This window comes from Sphaerodactylus townsendi, linkage group LG03, assembly GCF_021028975.2.
Source record: "Sphaerodactylus townsendi isolate TG3544 linkage group LG03, MPM_Stown_v2.3, whole genome shotgun sequence".
NCBI lineage: Eukaryota > Metazoa > Chordata > Lepidosauria > Squamata > Sphaerodactylidae > Sphaerodactylus > Sphaerodactylus townsendi.
In genome coordinates this window covers 141,973,097-141,990,706 of record NC_059427.1, presented here as the reverse complement: position 1 = coordinate 141,990,706, position 17,610 = coordinate 141,973,097, and the positions used below count along the sequence as shown (strand labels likewise).

Sequence of the window (17,610 nt, the reverse complement as noted above, 5' to 3'; positions counted from 1 at the left end):
TTCTGCAGTCATAGATGAGTTTTTACCTTGCAGTTTCTTAAAAGACATTTCAGGATGAAAAGCAGTTATTCAGGGTTATTCTAAGACTATGTTTTCTGCTGTTACATTTCTCTTTCAGAAGACTGAGTTCAAGGCTGTGTTTAGTGCCTTTGTCAGTATTAAAATTCAATGTGTGCAACTACTGTGGAACATGACGGAATTTGTCCCCTGTCCTTCCTCTCTCTCCCCTCCCAGCACTGTGCTGTGCTTCCTTGCAATGCTGGGGTCAATTAAGTGCTACAGAACACCGGGTAGGGTTTCACAGTGATAAACATTTTGAAAGCACTTTGAAAAACTGGTATAAAGGTTTGATTGCTGGAGTGGTATGGACTATTGCCGCATTGAGGCATGTTCTATAATGTGATGGTGATTAGAAATGACCTGGTGCAAAAGAATCATTGTTTGGTCATGGGTCATGGGGGCTTTAAACTCAAGTTTTGTCCCCGGCTACAGCGCCTGGTCGGAAGTACGCCTCGAGTGCGACAGTATCCACCATTCTGAGTGAAATATCTGATTTGAAGATGCTCTCTGAAAGGCCTCTAGCTGTAGGGCCAGCACGCAATGCCTCCATTTTGCTCCTCTTCCACTCTCTCTCTCAGTATTTTGTACTAAGAGTGTTTAGCACACCACCTCTTAGCAATAACACTTTACCTGGCTAGTGTGTTAGCAATGACTCTTGACTCATCCAATGAAAGCCAGAACTCATGGCTTCCAGTAGCTTGTAGGCACTCTGGCCCCCATATGTCCCCGAATCGCCCTACTGCAGAGGGCCAACCTACTGGTGACTTCCTTGGCCCCCTCAATGATACAGGCTGGCTCTCCCACCTCGGCCAGGGCCTTACAGCTCTGGCCCCCCGCCTGGTGGAACACTCTCCCCCCACCAGCTGTCCGGCCCTGCCATGGGATCTGGCTGGAATCTGGCAGCCTGCAAGACTGAGCTGTTCCCGGCCGGGCCCTTGGAGACCAGGCCGCTGATGCCCCACCTTTGCATGAATGGCGGACTTTACCACCCTCCCTTTGAGGTTTAGTGGAATCTCGATAGCAGTGCCTTACCCTTGTGTATTACTAATGCTTCTATTTTAATAATGCTGCATTTTAATGGGGTAGGGTTTATTGAATTTATTAGAGCTTTTAATTGATACTATTAGATTTTAATCTGTCGTGGTTTCATTTATATGTTATTCAATAATCTCGGGAGGGCGGTCTATAAACCCAATAAATAAATAAATAAGATTTACATTGAACTGGTCCTAGTTCAGCTAATTTGCACGATTTAAAATGTAGTTCCTATTCTGCAGTTTTTCAATGTGTACAACTCTTTTGTGAACATCCTCTTACCATGAACATAAATCAGGGTGGCTAAATCATGGCACGGTGCCAAGCAGAGGTGGCACTCAGAGCTCCCCACTGGGCACGCCAGAGTTCATATCATGTGGGGAAATCACCACCACACACAATACCACATATCTAGCTGGCCTGGGCCACTGGGCCCCATTATTAGCCTTTAAACCTAAGACTCCAGCCCTCCAAGCAGTGTAGGTAACCCCGTTATGCTGTTAAACCAAAGCTGATCCTTACCTGGGAGTGTTCGGTTACTGGCAATGGGCTGGCCTCTGAGTACCTCCTAGGGTCGTGGATTCGCTGGAAGAGTTGCACGGTTGTCGTAAAGCAAAAGCCAACAACTACCACTTACTCCTGAGTAATTCACACCAGAGCCAACCATTTTTTCTGTAAACTAAAACCCTCAGTATTCAGGTGTTTGGAATTGCTGGCACTTTCTATGTATACACAAGTGGGTTTTAAGGCTGCACTCTGGGCACCCTGGTCTTAAAAGGTTCTCATCACTGGACATAGCCAGACTCCTCTGGGTTATAACAAAAGCCCATCAACTCTATTCCAGGATCCTGTTGCCTTGCACAGTGCTTTTGGGAAACTCATAAATGAACCGTGTGATAGATATAGCCTTTATTATTCTCCCCACTCTCCTAGCTGCTGGTATTCAGAGAAACCGTATATGGGACCAGGCTCTTCATTTAGCGTCCCAGCCTTTGAAAAATCTATCCTTCATGAATTTGACTAGTCAGCTTCTAAGCTAACAACCACCACTTCATTCTATGAAGAAGTCTTTCCCTGAATCTACTGCCCATCATTTTATTTATTGAGTGAGCTGGAGTTCTAGTATTATGGCAAAAAAGGAAGTTCTGTACACATAGTGCATATATTTATCATGTCCCTTAACTCTAAATTTAAAAGCCAATTATTTAGCTTTTTCTTGAACCAAAGGAGCCTCAACCCTGTGACCATTTTAGTTAACCTTTTCTGTAGCCTTTTCAGTTCTACAATATGTTTTAGGTGAGATAATAAAAACTCTGTTCAGTATTCTAAACGGCAGTACTGAAGATGATAGACACTCCACCTGCACTCACACACAATTGAATGTACATCCTGAGCAAGGAATTTTACCTTTTTATCTTCTGATAACTTCTGAATAGTCTACTGTAGTGTCGTCTCTCAAACTCACTAGAACAATCAGAAATAAACATCATTCATAACTTAAAAACTGCCAGTGAAATCTTAAACAGATATTGCATGTTTGTCATATAAATTATTTTTGTGCTGTTTTGGTAATATTCCTTGTAGCAGCTGGGTCCTGTGTCCTTCCACTCAAGCAAGAAACATTCCTCTGTCACAAAAGGCAATTGGGGTAATTTCATATGCTTCTTTCTCTTTGGTGTAGTTGTCCATGTTTCATAGACTTTTATTCACAGAGACCTCCAGAGGCATACCAGGAGTAAATGGCTTCCCCCCCCCCAGGAGACAAATTGTCTCTGGGACACCCCCCAGCCTCCCCCCCCATCACCACCGCTCCGCACTCTGATGCCCCCAGGTTCAACCCCCCACTGCCGGTGCCCTGATCCTGCCCATGTCACCATGGACATGGGCAAGGTCTAGGTGGCTAACTTCTCCTGCTCTCTGTTAGTTGATTAGCCGTAGCTAACTTTTCGATTCTCTCCCTCCATGCAAGCCAGCCGTGTCCAAGAGATTCAGTGAGGTGCTCACTGAGGTGCGCTTGGGAGCAGGAAGGGTGGGACCCCTTCCTGCTCCCCAAGCCCCACCTCCCCGTCCCCCAGCTTATAAAAGCAGGTTCTCGGTATTGATCGGGACTGAAGTCTCTTCTGGCCTGCCTGGTGGGGAGGTCAGAAGAGACTACAGGCTGCCGACTGGGAGTCCAGCCGGTGGAGGGGGGGAGGAAGGGAGGGGGGAGTCCATGGCTACATGGGTGGGGTTGAGGGTGCTTGGAGCTGCGTCTTTTTGTGTGCCTCACCCCATCCATGTGTCACTGATTGGGATACGGGGGTTCCCTGCTGCCTCACAGTCTCTGGAGGTTGACCCTAACTCTGCCCATGCTCGGTGACACATGGACAAGCCAGAGGCAAAGCAATTATGTGAAACGACAAGGCAGTAGGATACTGCCTGGGGGTTCACGTTGGGGCCGAGTTTGCACACCCCATCGCGACGACTGGCCAGAAGAGTGGCACCTGGGAAAAAGGGGTACCCCTTGTCCCTAGGTAGATACGCCACTGGAGACCTCTCAATCTTGGACATCACTTTATTTGTAGTCACAGGCAGTTACTGAGAGAAAAGGAAGTCAGGAGCAATTTGCTTCTGCTAGCATCTTTCCTTGACGCTGCATAGGGTCCAGCCTAAGGTGATTATCATTCACTAGGTAACTGAAAGCACAATGCTAAGCAACTCTATTCAGAGTGCTACTCACATCTGTTCAATGGAGATCACTTCCAATAAACTGACTTTAGAAGTGCACTGTCAAGGAAAGATCATGGTAATCTTTCCACTGTAGTCTCTGATTCTTTTATGCAAAACCCTTGTAAATACTTATGGATCAGTTCAGCAGCAACTGCAATGTGTACTTTTCTTTCACTGCAGTGGTGGTTGTGTGGAGCTCTTTGTATATTAAAGTCTGTGACTTTTGTGTGTTTGAATGTTTCCTAGCTTTAAGTAAGAAATTTTGATATCTTAAAATGAGCGATAAAATCCTTTAACTTTCTTACAAGGATTTTTTAAAAACCTGAAAGTTCCTGAAGGATTGTTTTTATGCATGAATTCATTGTTATTTCTCCCCCACTTACCTTATTTATTGACAAATGCACAAAAATATTAGTAAAACATTCCTGTTTAGCATAGGATTGTACAACAGGGTCAGAGTTTCCCATAATCCTTTGACCACCTCTGCTGCTATTGATAGACTATTGTGAGCTACTGCTTTGTGAGAGCCATAATAAACAGGTGGCCATGCTAAATAAAAACATCTCTCATCCTACCCTTATTGTTCTCAAATTGGTAGTCTTGTGTGACCACCATCCAGTACGCTGTGCTTTGGGATGCACATCCTGTAGGCAGTTATGCATCTTACATGCCTAGCATTGGCACATAGTCTGCACATTTGCTGTTTTTTCATAGTTTCTGCATGTGGTCTCCTGAGCTGACTTGGGCAATTTATTAGGAAGACTGGGTTGCAATATGTAGTTGTGGTTACAATTCTTGAAATGAAATTACACATTACTTTTGTTTAATAATCTGACCTGACTTGTGCCATACTCAAAGTTGACTTGGATAGAGTTGACCTCCTAAAAACATCATGTTCTGGGTTTGTTTCTGTGATGGAACACATCAATATTACCTTGTTTGCTTTCTTCCTTTTTGTTACTAAATTCCAAGTTGACATATTCTTCTTGGTGGTTTTCTTCATGTGCTAAATGAAATGTTAATAAGAAATATAAATGAAAAAGAGCAAGAAGGTCTTTTGTCCAGCACAAACATCCTGGATTTTTACAGTGCATGAACTGTAGCCAGAGTTCCCAGAACTTTACAGATTCCTTCCATTTGACTGATCAGCATAGTATCTTACATACTCTATTGCTCAACTTAAGCATTATCATATACTAGAACTAAAAAAAAAAGTTTGGAAGATGGAGACCTGTATGTCTGAACTAATCTCATATGGCTCAATAAAACTTTTACATTACATGTGCTTCTGGCAGAATACACAATGGATGAGAAAGAGAGACGTAACTGTTTGTTTCCTTTCTGTTTAGACAACTGTTTGCTATAATCATTCCCAGTTGCTGAATTCTCAGGCTGGTGGTTCTTTGCCCATATCCCATCAAAAGCACACACACACACACACACCCCAATCTTCCATAGGGTCACCTCTGCCAGCAGCAGTTTGAGGAACATTCCAGGCTGCCACAGTAGGGGGAGCTGAATGTCTCATTATGTGTACAAGACTTTGTACTGACAGAATTACTGCTCTGGATGTTAACCCATTTCTTTTTAACTGAACTTGTAGTGGAAACTATGAATCTAGTACATGCATATTCCACCTATCAAGTGTCATCTGCCCTGTGTGCCTCACTAGCTTTCTGGATGTTTCATAACAATATTTTTAAAGCTACTCCTAATTTCCTGTGAGAAGATCTGTATAATGTTTCAGTGATTTTTCCCCTCTCTGGATGCTGGATGAAGGCACAAAAGTTGCAGGGCTTTTAGATGTTGGAGGTGAAACCTCTGCGCTGTCTCCTAACCTCAGGCTTCAGAGGGGGACTAGATTACAGAGACAGGGGATTCAAGGTGTTAGGTATCCTTTCTCTACCGCTCTATCCCTTTGATGTACAGCACAGATTGCTAATCTTAGGGAAGCTCTTCCTTCCTGCTTTCCCACACAGTCTTCTCCATCTTGCCACTATGAGGAAAGGACACAAACCCTTTTATCTCCCTTCATAAGACTAGATTACAGAACTATATCTACCCTGACCTGTCTAGAAACTGAGTTCCTATAATAAAGCAAGCATCTTAGTTTTGAATAGTAAAAGAGACTCTGTGTAACTTTGTTCTTAACACACACAAAGATGAGATAAGCTTTGCTGGTGCACAATAATGTTTGAGCAGTCTGCTAAATTCAGGTTTTGTACAAGATATAAAAACCAACACTTGAGCCCTTGCAACTACATCAATTTGTAAGGCAATGATTTCTTTCTCTGCAGTTCCCAAATGTTACTAATTTTCGCAATCATTTCTCTGTTCATATTAAAGAATAAATATCTTGGGCTTTACCAATCTCAACATAAGTTACATCGTTTTGTAAAGTTGGGTCCCTTGCTGGAACAAAATCATTGGGTGAGGTGCCTCTCAGTTTTCCTGCAAGAAAAAAAATATTTCAATGATTTAGCATCTTCTGCAAAAGATAGGATCCAGTTCTGTTTCAATTGGAACTGGTAGCTTAGAATATTTTGTTATGAAGTTTCCAAAGAAATGACAATTATTACCCATAGCAGTTTTCAAGATGCTTGGGAAGAATTGGCTTGCAAGGAACAGAGCTGTGGGTCAATCACGTTTTGCATACAGAAGGTCCTATGTTCAATCCCCGGCAGGGGTGGAGCAGGAGATCCTTCAGGAGTAACCAGTAACTCTCCAAGGAATTAATAGCTCTCTGCCCTTCCTCCAGTGTTGATGTCATCTCTTTCTTTTTCTTCCTCCTAAAGCAACCATGAACTAAAGCTTCCTCCTAAAGCAACTTCTTCCTCCTGAAGCAACTATGTGTACCAGATCATGGCCACAGCCCAGAAAACCCACCACAACCAGTTGAATCTGGCTGTGAAAGCCTTTGACAATAAACTATGACAGTGTATCTCTTTTTTCATGTGGATGGGAAGATAACAACCCTAGCACCAGTTCCCATCCCCTTCTTATCCTCTTTCATTTGTACACACATGTCCTGTGGCTCTGGATAGGAAAGGAGTATGTTGTTCACTCATCCCCTCCACCCTGGTATCAGTTTTGCTGTTTACCTCTTTCAGGAAAAACACTGTAGATCTTTCTCCTGTGAGGAAAGTTACTATTTGGGGGGTGGTGTGTTTGCTTTGGGAAAACAGCAGATGAAAAATAAAGCTAGCACTATTACCTGAGCACTGAAGAACTGCTTTGAAACACTGTGATTTTTTTCTTGTATAAGCTACTTTTTGTGACTGGCTCCACCCACTGAACTGCCATCTTGTGACTCACAATAGTTCCCAGAAACAGAAAGACTGCGTCTCCTGCTCTAATTAAAGAATGTCAACTGACACAAGGGAAGACATTCGGAAGTCTTTCTGCCTGAGTCCTGGAAACTGGCCATCAGTCAGAGGAGAAGAGAAGAAGAGAGTTTGGATTTATATCCCCCCTTTCTCTCCTGTAAGGAGACACAAAGGAGCTTACAATATCCTGCCCCCCTCACAACAAACACCCTGTGAGGTAGGTGGGGCTGAGAGAGCCTCCACAGCTCAAGTGGCAGAGCGGGGAATCAAACCCAGTTCCGGAGATTAGCCAATGCTCTGGGGCAGGGGTGGAATGTCCAATGCTGAAGCCTCCACTTCATGAGTCCTGCTCCCTTATTGGTGGAGGGTTTGTTGTCGGACATTCCATCCCTCAGCACTTTATTATTGGTAAGATAGTAAAGTGGGTGGCTTATGCCACTCTGCAGACAAGGTAGAGAGTGCTGCATACTTGTGGGACTTTTCAGTAATGCAGAAGAACATATAACTAAAATTGATCAAAAGAACAACAAAAATGCCTTAAGCAGCCTGCCAAGGAATGAGCATTTCTAGAAAGAACTGACTCCTGAGAGCTGGTGAAAGTTAAAAGAAAAATGGGGAATTATATAGGAAACTAGGGAGATCTGTCTGCTTTCCCTCCACCAAAATTCCTTTTGGACCCCCCACCCCCACCCCACCCAGACCCCTTCAGTTTTAAGCACTTTTAATTTCAGTATATTAGTAAATGGAGATTTTGCACAACACAGGAAATAAATTATTTATTTATTTATTCATTATATTTATATACTGCCCTCCCCCGGAGGGCTCAGGGCGGTGAACAACGAAACATATAGAGCACAATGAAATCAGTAAATCTCAGATTAATTAAATAAATTATTAAAGAAATGGCTCTATACACATTAAAATCAACCCCATTAAAAGCAGCGTGGTAATACCGAAGTACAACAGATGGCGACCTACTAACTAATCCCCTAAAAAGGAGGAGGGACGGCAGGCTCCACAGATGTTAAAAGGGAAGGGGGAAGAAACCCATCAGCGGCCGGCCTCCCCAAAGGCCCAGTGGAACAGCTCGGTCTTGCCGGCCCTGCGGAACTCATTGAGATCCTGCAGGGCCTGCACAGCTGGAGGGAGAGCGTTCCACCAGGCAGGGGCCAGAGCTGTAAAGGCTCTGGCCTGGGTGGAGGCTAGCCGCATCATTGAGGGGCCAGGGATCACCAGCAAATTGGCCTCTGCTGAACGCAGAGGCCGATTCGGGACACATGGGGCAAGACGGTCCCAAGATGCGAGGAGAGTCCCAGGCCGCGCAAGGCCTTAAAGACATAGGGGTTAGCACCAATACCTTGAAAATGATTCGGAATTCAACCGGTAACCAATGCAGACGGCGCAACACAGGTGAGATGTGATCTCTGGCGGCACCCCCTGTGAGCAGACGGGCCGCCGCATTACTGTTACTAATTTTTTTCCAGCCAGGAAAATGGCACATATGGAAGGGCTCTTTTAGTTTGTAATAGTCAAGCTGGAAGCAAGATAATTTTCTGTTTATGATTTCTAGGGTGCAGATGACATGGGGGGAAATTCTGGTGGAAGCACAGGTAGGCAACAGTAGACTTACTTGCTTTACACCAGGGAAGTATAAGCAGTGGAACTGCTAAAACTAATGCCAGCAGCAGCAGCAGCAATAGTACAGGTGGCACGATGAACACAGCTAAATTATGGTTGTCTCCTGCTAATAAAAAGGTGCAACGGTTAGGCATGGTAGTGCTTCTTTTTCAATGTTCTATTATTTTACTTAAAAGAACAATGTATTTTAATCAGAGATGTACAGTACAGTACAGTAAACCTTTATTAGGCATAACTAATTCTGCATACAGTATGTTTGTATGATAAACAGCAATACATCGAGGAATCCAGTTCACCAAGTTAGGACAAATCATACACAAACTCTCCGGAGACACACCGCAACATCCATATGTTAATCAAAACTGATTTGAATGACTTCCCATGTTCACCACAATGACCTGAGCCTCAGACATCAAATCAATGTAATTTAGATGATTTGATACATTGAGGGACACATTTTAGTACCGTCTTTGGGATATTACTTCCGCTAGATATGTAGCGACCCTAAAGGTTATCTCAGAAGATGCATCACTAAGTGAATATACCTCACTACATAAGCCGAGAAGGCAGATTTGTTTAAGCTTTAATAATGCGAGGTTAATATGGTGACTACACGTAATGCAGAGTCTTAGCTGACATTCTAGGAGGATATGCTGTATTGTATCCACAGCATTAACAGAGCATGGGCATGAATCTGTCAGCGGATAAAACACCTTGAAATCTCCCGATTGTAACTTTAGAAGGAGAAGCGTTTACTCTGGCAAGCATAAATGCTCTCTTGTGAGATGGACTATGTCGAAACTATAGAAGTATTTTGCTATCTTCCCATGTAGGATGGGTAGGTTTAGAAAATCTGGGGAACTTTATGCAAGGTTGTACTGGGTGAGAAGGGACTGAATTTCCATATCAATCAGTCTTTGGCTGAGCAATCTAAATGCTCTCTATTCCCTCGTTAAGAGGTTCGAGAAAATTCCAGGGAAAATCCTAGTGTTCTTATTTTGGATTCAATATGGAATAACCAGGATATGCTCAGTCGGTCAGATTTAAAATAGGAGAATCACGAATTTTCCTTTACCTAAAAGAATATTTTTTTAGCCAAAATTTAAAAAGCATAATCCAAGCTTTTTGTTTCAATATGAGTGTATACCCAGTTCTGCACAGATCACCCTATTTGGGACACATTTTGGAACACCCAGGATTTACTCCTGTAAAAGGAGGACTGTATTTTTCTCAATATTAGGAGTCAAACTCCTGTAGCCAAAGTTGTGAACCATACAGAAGGGATAGAGATTATTTTTGCTTCAAATATTCTTACAGCAGCTGGAACAATTTGGTTGCCTTTGGTGTAAAAAAAATTGTGTGTAATTAGGGAAGCTGAGCAGCTAGCAGGACTAAGTACTTTTTGCTTTTTGTTTGGACCATTGAAGTTTATGCTGGGAAAACAATACCAAGATAATTGAATTCCTTAACTAGTTTGAGTGAGTTGTTACCAATAGCCCAATTTTGCGGTTTCCAAGATTTTGAAAAGACTAGAATTTTTGATTTGGCATAGTTGATAACTAAACTGTTTTTTTGACAGTAGTCATGGAAAATTACGCCAAGAAGTATCATTAAAAGACCAACTCCTGAGTGTACATGATGACATGATTGTAGTGTCATCAGCATAAAAAGTAATACAGGAGTATCCTAGTATTTAACTTTTGGTGGGTGTCCATTGGTTTTACTGTAGGAATTGGGGCCTAAATCATTCAAATAATATAAATTAAAAGATGGGGGGAGCCAAAATGCAACCCTGTCTTACACACCTGTCGAGATTGGAAATTTTGGAGTTAGATAAGCCCATATTTGTAAATTTCACCTGGCCATAATTATCTGAGTGAATTTTTTTTTAATAATGAGAAACAGAAGCCCGAGGATCCATTTGTAGTACCCTAAGTTTTTCCACAGAGTGCTCCTTTGCAGAGAATCAGAAGGCACTTTTCAAGTCCATGAAAGCCACATAAAGTTTCTTTGTGCCCTGATTCATATATTTATTAGCCAGGAATGCTAAGAGAAAGCAATGATGATCTATTGTTGATTTGCCTTCCATAAAACCTATTTGTTCCTGACCTATAATTGAATTTTTAAGTGTGCAGATCTGTAAGATAACAGCTCACCAGGTGCTTTGTATATAATTTACCTATTATGGACAAAGAGTTATGGGTCTGTAATAGTTTTCAAGGAGAAGATTGGGATTGCCTTTTTTTTTTTTTAAAAATGGGAATTATAATGGAATTCAGCCATGTCTGGAATCATTCCATAATGATATACAAGGGTAAACAAATTTGCGAGTGGAGGGAGACCCCACCAGTGGGGATTCTGCTTTAGTAACTCAGCAGGAATGCCGTCAGGCCCAGGCGCTTTGCCTCATTTTATATCATATATATATTTTTCAACTCCATCCACTTTTACAGGAGGCAAGACTGGAAGATGGTTCATAACGTCATTGTCAACCTGGTTTAGTGGAGCACTGGACACATTAAAGATCGAACAGTAGTAGTTAGACCAAGAAGAACACGGAATATTTTGAATTTGAATTTGATCTTTAGGATTTAGATGTTTTGTAACTGTCTGCCAAAAGAGTTTCCCACTCCTTGATTTTAGAGAAGTAAATAATTGTTTCCAATTGTTTTGATGGAAATTTTTTTTCTTTAGGAGGATTGTTCTTTGGTAGGATATTTTTTGGCTAAGATAGTTCTTATAGGACTCACAATCATTTGATTTTTGAAATTGGTTGAATAGGGCTCTTAAGTGCTTCTTATTCTTACTACACTCTGTATCAAACCATGTTTGAATAGGTCGAACATTCAGAGCGGGAAGTTTTGCCACAGTTATTAACTGGTCCATCAAGTTGGAATAATGCATGTTGATACTTTCACTGGACTCAGAAGATATTAGGTTTGATCTAATTCCACTGAGTTCATTTGAGTCATATAATAATGTTAATTTCTTCTCAGTTTCAGTTGACCAAATAATTCTTTTTATGATGTTAGAATCATTATGTGGAGGGGTGTGAATGACTGATTCTCTGCTATTAGTTTTGGTCTGTAAGAGAATTTCAATCGGGCAGTGATCGCTTTCTGTTCTGTTACCGATGGCAAATGAATCAATTATTTTTAAGGTATCATTTGTGCAAAGGACCATGAGTGGAATTACACTACATCCCTGTGAGTTAACAAATGTAAACTCATTAGAGGAGGGGAAGTTGATTGAACCATTTAGAATTATTAAATTGTTGGTTATGCAGAATTCAATTAACCCCAGCACCCGCCTTGTTTATTTTTAGGATTATTAGATTTTCTTGGCAGAGGCGAGAACTGCCGAGGAGGTTAAGTCATCATTTTATTAAAATTCATCTGGGCAATCAAGAGGCTGAATTGTTATTAAGCCTATCCTGGCATTGAAATCCCCTAAAAGTAAAGAGAAATTGTGATAAAAGTTTCATTTCCCTCCTTAAGGCCATTAGATAATCCAGTTAATTTTTTCCCATTGCAAATGACATGGAGGAATAAGAGGTAAAAGAGCAGATAAACATTTAGAAGACAGATCTAGAATAACAATAGAACCTTGGCTTTTAATAGAAAAAAGCTTGGGGCTAAAGGGGTTAAGTGGAGGAATTAAAGACACTCTGTAAGGTGTTGTCTATAGAATATGACTAGCCCCTCCACTAGGAAGCTGACCTCCTACCACATACACTTCTCTTTTGGGCAAGACAGATTCCAGGGACCAAAGCAAAACCGTCCAAGTTTTATGTCTCTTTAGCAAACCATGTTTCCTGCAAAAAAGTATACAATCAAATGATTTTTATATAGTTTAAAAAGTCTAAATCCAGGCATTTGTTTTTTTTTTTTTTCCCACACCTGCAATATTCCAAAAGAAAATGTAATGCGTATCTTTGTGGAATGGAGCCTGAGGGTAGAAATTAGATAGATCAATCTTAGGTTGTACTATTTGATCCAAAAGAGAAATTACCAGTATCAAAAAAAACAACACAGAACCATTTACATCACGACTGCCCAGAGGTTTCTGGGACATTATGAGAGATTAACATTGCAGAGAATCAGATGTAATACAATTCTGAGAAACAGTTGTTCCAGTGAAGTATCTTCCCCCCGTCTATGAGGTTGTTATTTTGCGAGTAGATGAGTGGAGTAAGTTCTAGTAGTTCTTGGGCCCATGATTTATATTTTGAGGGCTCAAATCTTTCTGCATTTAGAGTTGTGCTACCATGGAGATCAATGTCATATTCCATTTGATGTTCTATATGGGCCAAGTGATGATTAGAAGAACTTGATCTAGTAGTCAGAAGAGGTTGAGATGGAGTAGGATAGGCATAATTCTTCCTGTCAATGACCTTCTGGGGTGCAGTCAAAGAAGCTTCAGCGTTGGCAAACAGTAGATCTTCTGCTACAGTATGCGACGGACTTGTGTTAGGGGTCACAATTGACTTTACAAGATCCCATTTCGCTGGTTGAGTAAACCTTTCCTTATTGTTTGATTCAAAGTTCCTGTTCCTATACACTTTGGGCGATAAAACTGTGAGTGCAGTCCCAATTGAAGAGATGGGACATCGGGTGGGGACTTGAAGCAGCCTTCAGGTATTAATAGTTGGCTTCAGAAGGGCAGCTGTCTCAACATCATGACCTTTGTCAGGAGAATAGTTGACACAATTGTTATTTGGGTTATAAATTAGTGGTATTATGTTTGCATTTGAAAAAACACGAGTTAATTGAATTCCTTTTCGGGCAAGCATCAGTGATTGGTGAAGTAAAAGTCTTGGTATAAGTTCTGAGCCGTAAGTGAGGATTACTCTTTGGGGTTCATATTCATATAAGTTATGGAATGCATCCAACACTTCAATTCCCTCCAGATCAATGGAGCTGGGCTTCCTTTTGAGTAAAATGCTAAGATGGTGTTTAGCCAAATTTATAGAGTTCCACTCTGGTCGAATGCCACGATGATTATAAACATACAGGCAAATTTTCTTTCTTTCAAGAGATAGACTTTGCATATCTTTAGGGCTTTTGTATTTCCTTTTAAGGGAAGGATGGCCGTCAGGTGTGGGTTTTGAAAGCAACTTTTTAACAGTGGTTAAATGATCATTGATACTGCCAAGTTCCTTGTAGATATCTGTAAGTGTTCTAGCAACAAGGAGACAGAGCTCATGTGTATTAAGAGCAGCAGCAGGCGCCGGTGTTTGAGAAAAGTTCTCAGTATTTGCATTAGTTTCTTTTGCAGAACCAACTCCTGACTCCCTTCCGCTGATTAAAGAAATGGCGGTGTCTTGAGAGGAGTTATCCTCATCCTCAGGAGTAATTGCCACTTGTTCTGTTTCAAGTAAAGAAAACCTGTTGGCAATTGGAATTTTAGTTGTTGGTAACAATGCCATTTCAGGATCATTTGGCATGATATAGTCTCTCATTTTCCGTTGCTTACAGGAGGGGGAAGGAATTATGTCAGCTTCTTCAACAGCTCTCTGTCGTTTTTTCCGAGTCATTTTACACCTAAGGTATCAAGTTTGTTATCTTATTTACGATGCTTTTGCTAGTGGTGGGTAATAGCTTTCAGTCCCACCCGGACAACCATAACATTCCTTTGTACTGCTTTGTGCTGCTTTGTACTGTTAAAACTGCTTTAAAATTATAGACTTAGAGTTAAAAGTTAAAAGTTAAGTTGACTGCAGCAGCAGCAGCTGCAACAGTTGCCGTTGAAGGACACTTGCAAGATGTTTCTTTGTTTTAAGTTATTCAGCTTGTTATCAGCTGGCAACTGTCAAGGACTCCAAAACTCCAATAATAAAAGTATAAAAGAACTAAAACAGCAGCTGCAGAACTCCTACAATAAGTTGATAACAGTTAAAATTAGAATCTGAGATAGGCGTTTTCAACAGACCTGTTGCCGCAACGCCATCTTGCCCTTAATCAGAGATGTAATCACCAACTACTAGAAGTATTCCTAAATTAATGGTTCTGAATCTTTTTTGTTATTCAAAGTACAAGTTAACATTTATCTTCTACATTTCTTTGCCTTTTGGTGAATTTCCCTTTTTTGTCTTTGCCATTTAAGAAAACTGTACAGCAAACATAGATTCTGATGCTAATCCAGTTGTGGTTACTTGTAAACACATATTCCTGTGTAATAACTAGAGACCTCAGATGCACATGATCCCATTTGCCCAGTGATGGGATCCAAAAATTTTAGTAACAGGTTCCCATGGTGGTGGGATTCAAACTGTGGCGTAGTATTGAAATTATAACCCAATAAGGGGCTGGAAGCGCGAGGGCACGATGGGGGGCGATGGCCAGGCATTCTGAAATTAAGGTGGGGCATTCCTGGAAGCGGGGCTGTGGCAGTGATGCAGCCGCTTTGCTTCAGTCCTTGGGTGGGAAAGAGGAATGCACGCAGGAGCAGGCTGCCACGCACGCCAGTGCACCTCCTGCTATACTGCTTCAAGTTCTGCGCGCTACTGCTGAGAGGAGGGGCGTAACTAAGGCAAAAATCACATGGCAAAATCACCAATTAGTAACCCCCTCTCGGCACACACAAATAATTAGTAACCTACTCTCGGGAACCTGTGAGAACCTGCTGGATCCCACCTCTGCATTTGCCCCAAAAGATGCAGCCAAGCAGCTCAACAGGGCTCATCTGGGTATCATGTCCCGGGGAGGAATAAAGGTACAGGTATTCACCTGCTCAACCCACATAGAATGGTAGAGGGATATGAAGATTTTGTGGCAGAGTAAATACTAAGAATGCAGAAGATCCCACCTTCAGTACTGACATCTCCAGTTCAAAGAATCATAAGCCTTACTGGGAATCCCTGGGGAGTTACCGGCAGCTTGTCAAGGCCTGGACCTGGACCAATATCAGACTCAGTGATTTCAATCAGAAGCCTTTATTGACAGCAGCATAACCTTAGAAGGAGCCAGTTCTAAACACTGGCTCTTCTAGCATCCTTTGTATGCCCGAAAGGTGCCTTCCTTCCCTTCCTTCCCCCGAAGTATCAAAGCAAAGCATTAGAAAACAGGAATGTGACAATCGTTCATTTTCAAGCTGACAGAAAGGGTTATCAGCCCAACTAGCGCTTGGGGGCAATCTACATACCAAGTACAAAGGCGGCAGGACGCCACAAGTAGGGAAAACACATTATCATTACAGAGAGCAGAGCCCTGTTTGATGTCAGATGTGCCACCTGACACAGCTAGAGTAGACCCTACTAGGTTAGTTGTACCTAGGTCTACCTTGGTATAAGACAACTATATATGTTCAAAATGCTGCACAGAAATATTAATATCACTTGCTAGACTGGGAATCTGCTTGTAAGGCGTACTGTCAGTTCTCATAATTTACAACTGGATTATTACAAATTATCAGTACTGGATTCATCAGAATCTTATGTCCATCAGTGAGACACACGATTGGTTCTGCTGAAGATCAGAAACTAAAACTGGAAATCTCTCCTCTTGCTGTTGAAAATGCACACGTACCTGTCATTGTGAAGTTGAAGCCAAGACTATATTTTCCTTGAGTAGAATTGTTTTCAGCTTTGCATTTATATTCGCCCAGGTCACTGATTAAATTGATAGTGAAATGGAATTCAGCCTTTTCTCCGTTGTTGCTCATGTTCACAGGAGGTAGCACTCTGTTTCTTTCTTTATATAACGTGTACTTAATAGGCAGAGAACCAGTCTTTGAGAAGCAAGACAGCGTTACATTCTCTCCTATGTGGACTTCTGTTGTGGGGCTGTAGATCTCGGGGTGAGACACAGGTTCTGAACAAAAATGGTAATGGACCATTAATTTTGAAATGTCACATTGCATTATGCTGACAGAAAAGAGATACTGTGATTGCTAGTACCCAAATGTTGTCAGCTCTCACCATTTGTATGTCTGTGGAGGGTATGCTATATTTGTGTCACGTTCAGCGCAATTAAAGTACACAAGAGTGCTTTGATTGCGTATTCCTGTATGGCAGGGGATTGGACTGGATGGCCTTTGTAGTCTCTTCCAACTCTATGATTCTATGATGTGGCCGCACACACATGCACACACCTTGTCTGGTTTAGCCCCTTCCCCCCCCCCCAAAAAAAACAGTGGTTATTAAAAATAAGATCATGTAACTTGAGATGATCTTTTCTGTATAATTTGTAATTTCTTTGAAGTTGATACTAATGACTCAAACACAAGCAGAAGCGAATGACAAACAAAAATTCCAGCTTGCCAGTTCCCCTTTTGAAGCCTCAAGCAATATTTTAGTAACATTTTAGTTTGAAACTTGAGCAGATTCTCCATATTTTCTACACTGACATTCACTATTGTTCCTCTTCCATTATGTTCACTATTACAATATAATTTTTTTCTGTTGATCCTAATAATTCTTTCTGTCTGGAAGAGATAGCTGAACTGAAAAAAATAAGGAAATATGCATCTTGTAGATAGGTGCCATAGAGTTTTTGCACAGACAATGTAGATTTATAACTTAATAAAAATGTACTTTCATTCATCCAAAATGGGGCCAGGCCCACCCTAAAGAAACCACCAAAACAAAAGATCATAGCTGTACTGAGCAAGCTACTAGCTGCCAGACTTCCAAGAGAAACTTACCAGTTCCATTAGGATCGTTCTTTTCTTCTTCTGATACAGATGCCTGAACTGAAAAGGGAAAAATTCATCTTGAATTAGGCTGTTCAAAGGGCAACGTTTTGGGAGAGAGACACCATTCATAAGAGAGAAAGTTCTTACTGTGTGCTGTCAGGATGCTACCAAAGACCATAAACAGCATTTTAAATAAGACTGGAGCCAT

At 41.5% G+C, this 17,610-nt stretch overlaps 1 protein-coding gene across 1 annotated transcript in view; it reads right to left on the bottom strand.

The window, feature by feature from the left end:
• Positions 1-17,610, bottom strand: part of MILR1 (mast cell immunoglobulin like receptor 1) — a 26,597-nt gene extending 8,987 nt beyond the window's left edge. Inside the window, exons 1-7 of the mRNA XM_048487441.1 lie at positions 17,550-17,610; positions 17,412-17,459; positions 16,295-16,579; positions 8,761-8,871; positions 6,172-6,255; positions 4,739-4,810; positions 2,503-2,559 (exon numbers count right to left, since the gene is read on the bottom strand). Coding sequence (XP_048343398.1) covers positions 2,507-2,559; positions 4,739-4,810; positions 6,172-6,255; positions 8,761-8,871; positions 16,295-16,579; positions 17,412-17,459; positions 17,550-17,610 — 714 coding nt within the window. The 3' untranslated portion in view covers positions 2,503-2,506. The remainder of the gene's footprint in view (positions 1-2,502; positions 2,560-4,738; positions 4,811-6,171; positions 6,256-8,760; positions 8,872-16,294; positions 16,580-17,411; positions 17,460-17,549) is intronic.